We start from the raw sequence: 6,590 nt of genomic DNA on the forward strand, positions 1-6,590 counted from the left end.
TCAAACACATCAAAGGCTGGAGTGGCATTTTGAGCTAATGTTAGCAATCAAACAATTATAGATAGTTAAAATGTGAAAAGATTCCCATGTTCAGTTATTGTTTGTAATGAGAAGTTTTATTTCATGGATTTTATAAATCTCACTATGACAGGTTATGCTGTAAACCGTTTTACATCAAATCTGCACCCAAGTCGCATCGGGGAGGGATACCCTACATGCAGGCAAAAGGCGCCAGTGTCTGGAGGTCCACGTTTACCCACCAGCAAAATACGGTCCATAAACTACAAGCTAAAAAAATTATTTTTAGTGTGTAGAAGTACACACGTAATATAATTAAATGTTCTTCTTTTTCAGTGTGAACACGTTCAGTACAAAAAACTGCTCAGAATTGGTATGTAGTCTGGTGTTGGGACACAGCTCATGTCTTTTTTGTTTTTTGTTTTTGTGATCTGTTAATTAGCAGCCATTTTTGTGTACAATTTTTCTATTTTCCATTATATTTTAAAATAAATACATTTTAGATTACCGATCTGTCGCCTCCAGTCCGCTAGGTGGCGGCAGGTGGTGCGGGATATTGATAGCGGAAGAAAAAGGTTTTGGCGCATGCGCCTTCCCCCCATGGTAGTGTGTACTGAGTAAAGTAGACGTTAGCTGTGCAAAGTACGTGGCAGAAAACTTTCGACATGGAGGTAGCCGCGTTGTTTGCCTTGACTTTGTTACTGGGTGCACTAGTTATTCTGGTCGCATTAGCGGTGGGCCGACGGAAAGAAGAAATAAGAGAGGAAATAGAGCAAGCGGCGGAGTTTACCGGTAAGAGCCAAGCTAACGTAACTCTAGCTGAAGCTATGACTGGTGGGGTGGGGGGGGGGGGGGGGGGGGGGGGGGGGGGGGGGGGGGGGGGGGGGGGGGGGGGGGCGGTGGTGAGTCACCATCTCTGTGGTCATTGACACGCGTTCGTTCATTCATTAATTATTCAGTCATTATTAAAATGACTTACGAAGCTGTTAACAGAAACTAAAGCAACTTTGAGCAGCTGTCACCTGTCGTTGGCCAAACTGCGATGGTTAACGCTACACTGACGGGTAAATGGGCTGACTGCTTCATGTCTAGTCGTTGTCTATTAATTATGTAAACGTAGATAACATTTTAATGATTTGTCTTTGACCATTTTCGAGCCTCACCCCTGCCTTTAGGCTGTAGAGAGTCATCTTTACAAATGGATGCTGTTCTGTTTTACATGCAGAACAAAACGCTGCTCGACCAGACTGACAACTGAAAGGGCAGAAAGAGAGAAAGAATATGAATTCATATACTCATGACAACGATCAACAACACATAATGTTTATATACATGTCAAGCTGTGTCTTATTGTTTTTAATGTCAGAGCTTTGTTGTCTGTTACCAAATGCTCCAAGCTGCAAAATCTGTCATCACGCGTCCATCACTTCCTGTGTTGTCCTGTGTGTCAGAGACCTTCTACAACGTAGAGCGTGACAAGACAATCCTTGAGGTTTAAGTCAGTCAGATCTGAGTCTAATAAATTCAAATGAATAGCCCTGTGTTCTGTCTCCCAGCTGAAGGCAGTGTTGCCAAGGGCCTTGTCTCAAAGAAACCAAGACAGGAGAAGCAGCGCAGCCGTAAGGATAAAGCTTTACAGCACACTTTCAGTCATCCCCTGTTGGCAGCCTCACTGAAGGTAAACTGGAACACACAATGACACTGTAAAACACACACACACACACACGTGTGTGACACTATCTTTGTGGGGACCTGTCCTTGACATAAAGCATTCTCTAGCCCCATACCCTAACCTTAACCATCACATCTGAATGCCTAACCTTAACCCTTACCCTCACCCTCACCCTAACTAATCGTAAAACCAAGTCGTTCTCAAACAGCCCTTTAAAGTTGTGGGGTCCAGCATTTTGGACCCCACCCAAGTATACTGGACCCAACGAATATAATTAAACAAGAACACACTCACACACAGAGAACTTATGAGGATTGTTGTTCAGGGACACATCTGCAGTAATAATATGTTGTATTTGAATGCATTAGTTTTATCTAGATAGACCTAATAAAGCATGTATTTGTAATATTTTCAGAGTCACAGTGCCAACGTTACGTGCCTGGATTTCAGCAGTAACGGGAAGTACCTGGCGTCATGCGCTGACGACCGCACCGTTCGGATCTGGAGCACCAAGGACTTCCTGGAGCGAGAACACAAGTGTCTGAGGGCCAATGTTGAGCTGGATCACGCCACGCTTGTCCGCTTCAGCCCGGACTCCAGGTCTCCCCCTCTTTCTTACTGTACTTGTGCACTAACAGCCTAAGGTTAACCCAGACTGACGTGAACCCGGAAACTAGGTCCTCCACCTTAATATGCAATGAGAGATTAAGGAAGGTTTAGTGATGACAGAGTGACCTCATTTGACTAAATTCTAACAAACAACACAACAAGAGCTGCTGCACCTCCACATCAGCTGTTTTGATTTGGTGACAGTTAACAGACTGTTTTCTGAATCAGGATGTTTTGTAATTTTCAAATGTTTGTGCATATTACAACTTTTGGTGAAATAAAACACTAACTAGTAACATACGTAACCAGAGCAGAATTCTGTGTTTCTCAAACAGAAATGACATGATAACCTTCACCTCCTTCACTGACTCTTACCTTCTCACTGCAGGGCGTTCATCACCTGGTTGGCCAATGGAGATACCATTCGAATCTTCAAAATGATCAAAAAGGAAGACGGCACTATAACTTTCAAAGCTGCCTCTGAGGACTTTCCACAGAAACACAAGGGCCCCATCCTCAACATTGGCATCGCAGAGACAGGTACACACAACATGTCTTAAAGTCACAAGTTGATCTGTAGTTTTTGTTAGTATGTTAAAGTCAGTATTAAGTACAGTAAAGAGTTTTTTATTTGCAATGTATCCCTGAAACGATGGGTGAATGTTTTTATGGTTATTTGTTACTTCTTTGGTATTTTACCGTTCATCAAATTTAAGTTTTTATTTGCTCGCTCTAGTTTGCACACAAGACTGGGCAGCCAGCTAACAACACGACTTTTGTTTTTAACATTATTAAACGGCACGTAAATATGTAACCTTCGTAGTTATGTTGATAAAATTGGTACGCAGAGTTGTCTACTGTGTGACTGAAGCTGCACACCGAGATCCTGTCTGCCAATCCATCCTTTCATAGGTCTTCTAGTTTGTCCACAGTTCAGCCGCGTTCAGACAGGCTGTGTAAACCGTCAGACAGTCCAGCCAAAAACGCAGGTCTTTTCATCCATTTTGAATAAGGGTAGTGTGTTTGGGCTGCGGCAGGGGTTGACGCTTAGGGGGTAAGTGAGCATCCGAAAAGCGTACCTCCCTTGTGGAGGTTCGTAGGCTAACAAGCCATCACCCGCCGTTAGCATTCCATTAACTGTCATTCATTTTTGTGTCACTTTGACAGCAATTAACTTTACATCTGAAGATTTTAAAGACTATTTGTACATTGTTTATTTCTAAAGAAACCCAACAATGGAGAAAAGGTTCCATCACCTTGGATCTCATGTTATGGCCCCGTAACAGACGATTGTGTCATAACCACGCGACTTTCTGTCGCACAGTAGAGAAATTACCGTGTTGTCAGGAGAAGCTTGTATGCAATCAGGGGGATGTGGAGGCATACAGGCAAAATAATAAAACAATTAATCGGAATATCCACACACAAGAAACCTTCAAACACCTTGAGGGTAAAAAACAAAAAAGCACTAAACTGCCCCGGAGTTGTGTAATAGCTGAATGTCTCCTGCAACAACAAAGCTTTGCTTTCATTTCTTTCTCTCTCTCTCTCTCTCTCTCTCTCTCTCTCTCTCTCTCTCTCTCTCTCTCTCTCTCGATATCGATCTCGATCTCGAAATGCCCCGCAAAAGATGTTAAATGCCAAGATGGGCTGATTCTATGTTTCCTCTCCACAGGCAAGTTCATCATGAGCGCCTCCACCGACACCTGCATCCACATCTGGGACCTGAAAGGAGAGGTACTGGCCTCTATCAACACTAACCAGATTACCAACTCTTATGCTGCCGTCTCCCCATGTGGCAGGTCAGTCCCACCCCGCCAAATGGGGATCTTCCCCTACCCTTGCAAGTTTTAAAAAATGTTTTATTGTCTTACAACTGATGAACACTGATAAACAGAAAAATACTTCGTAATTTCAAAAATCAATTTTTGCAAAGTTTTCCTTTCTTAAGTATTGTGTGGAGTTTTAGTCCGATTTTATATTAATATTTAGCCTAATAAGTTGACATTTTCAATTTTGAGGTACAAGTTAGTTTTTACCCAACATACATGTACTTCAGAAGGTACTCAGGATTTGTATGCTTTCCTTACATTTTGTTTCACTTTTAAAATTAATTGATTACATCTATTTTTGAGTAATAAATGACTGTTATTGATGGAGAAAAAAACCACTGCTGGCTAAACTATTTAAAAATGTCGGGTTGTTTGTCGGTAGCAATGATGACGCAGTTGGAACCTTGACAGAGGTGGGACTAAAAGTACCTGTTAGCAGGTACCGGGGACTTTTTTTATAATAGAAACCCAAAAAAGTAGAGTAGAGTCTAGTCGAGCAGGTACCATGTAATGGAAAAACGCCTTAAGACGCCAGGACCCCGTGACATCACAACAGTGATCCTGGCTTCATAATTATTGCCCTGTTGAATACAGCTCAGGCTACTTGTGATTCTCCTTCAGAAGAAAAAAACAACTAATGAAGTCTTCTGGGATTTAAGTGGAGACGTAATTGTGTGTGTTGTGTCTCTCTCAGGTTTGTAGCGTCATGTGGCTTCACTCCTGACGTGAAGGTGTGGGAGGTTGTCTTCGGGAAGGGAGGAGAGTTCAAAGAGGTGGCGCGAGCTTTTGACCTGAAGGGCCACTCTGCAGGGGTTCACGCGTTCGCCTTCTCCAATGACTCTCACAGGTAATGAAGGCTTTCTGATTACAGTACGAAGCCAAAGAGGTGCTCACTGGGGGAAGAGTTTGGCTTTTTGGGAAGGTTGCCCATTGGCTTTCTTGCCGAGAATTAGACGAGAAGATTAATAACACTCATGTCTGTACGATGAATATGACATATAATACAGCCTGCAGCCCTTCCATGTCACCCTGCACTGTGCGTGCTCACATGACTTCTCCTGAGGTCCTGCAGCTGTAATAATGGATATAGCTAATGGGTATAATTCACCATGCAATGTATTAATACATCCATGGTAATATCTTATGATACAGCCGAGGGAGGGATGTGTGCTGTGAAGCCTGTAACATGGATGTTAAGTGACATTAGCGTTTTCCAAACTGTCAAGGCTGTCGGCTAATCGTTAACATCAGCGGTAGCTAGCAGTTGAGTTCTGTTGACAACTATGCGTGGCTCAACATAGGGCACATACTCCGTTTCTTTGATTGGTTGTACGTCTATCCAATTGAGTGCAGAAGCATTTTCTTTCCTGATTTGGTTGAAACACGCCCCATAATCACAGCTCAATGTAGCAAGTATCAGGCTCATATTCTGACTAGAATCTGAGTAGGACAACTAATTATTCTGTGTAGTTGTGTGTAAAACCATAGCAACACACAGACCTGACCAGTAAGGTCTGAGTACAAGAGGCCGTAAACTGTTTCAAACTGTGGTAAAAACCCTGATTGAGATGCATTTACTGTATTTGCTATGTACATGTCCAAAGAATGCTTCTAAAATCACACGTTTTAAGTGGAAAATGCTATATTCGGAAAAAAAGACCTTATTCGGAAATATCCAAACGGAATATGCTGTTTACATGACCTTAATCAAATTCTGAATATTACATTTGAATAATAGTGTAATATTTGTGTGCATATTAACACACTCATTGTGTTTTTGTCTATCCTTATTCATTGATCAGAATGGTGACTGTCTCCAAAGACGGTACGTGGAAGCTGTGGAACACAGATGTGGAGTACAAAAAGCAGCAGGACCCCTACCTGCTGAAGACGGTACCCTGTGTGTCATCTGAAGGCAGCCGGGCGGCCTTGTCTCCAGACGGCCGGGTGGTGGCCATCAGCGACGGCAGTAACCTGGCTCTGTACAACGCCGCCAGCGGGCAGCTGGAGGAGGAGCTGCACGGCGTCCACAGCGAGGAGATCAACGACCTTAGATTTGACATTAACGGCCGCTTCTTGGCGTGCAGCGGCGACAAGGCCATCCGAGTGTTTCACAATGCCCCGGGCTACCGGGCGGCCATCAGAGACATGCAGGACATGCTGAAGAAGGCCCAGAACGAGGCCATGAAGCAGAGACTGCAGAAGCAGATCACAGAGGCTCAGAGCACCCTGGACGCTGTGCTAGCTGCTGCTCCTAGCGACTGAAAGAAGATCGGGATAGTGTCTCACTGACTGCTAATCTGTTTTGCAAACTCAACTCTCCCTCTGCCACTACATGATCCGGTCTGCGGATCTTGAAATCTGCATGCAGTTTTAATAAAGAACATCTTTTTATGGAAAAAATAAAATGATATGAGTTGACATCTTTTTGTCCTGATTCATGTTCAGTAATGTCGTAA

The 6,590-nt window shown here is 43.4% G+C and overlaps 1 protein-coding gene across 1 annotated transcript; it reads left to right on the plus strand.

Annotated features, from left to right (window-relative positions):
* The first annotated feature begins 530 nt into the window (after positions 1 to 530).
* Positions 531 to 6,550, plus strand: tbl2 (transducin beta like 2). The gene is made up of 7 exons (XM_034889129.1): positions 531 to 810; positions 1,575 to 1,696; positions 2,106 to 2,290; positions 2,688 to 2,839; positions 3,975 to 4,101; positions 4,826 to 4,978; positions 5,934 to 6,550. Exons 1-7 carry the CDS (start codon positions 684 to 686, stop codon positions 6,394 to 6,396), a joined length of 1,329 nt encoding a protein of 442 aa, XP_034745020.1. The 5' UTR covers positions 531 to 683; the 3' UTR covers positions 6,397 to 6,550.
* The last annotated feature ends 40 nt before the right edge of the window (positions 6,551 to 6,590 follow it).

This window comes from Etheostoma cragini, chromosome 13 (genome assembly GCF_013103735.1).
Source record: "Etheostoma cragini isolate CJK2018 chromosome 13, CSU_Ecrag_1.0, whole genome shotgun sequence".
Classification (NCBI taxonomy): Eukaryota; Metazoa; Chordata; class Actinopteri; order Perciformes; family Percidae; genus Etheostoma; species Etheostoma cragini.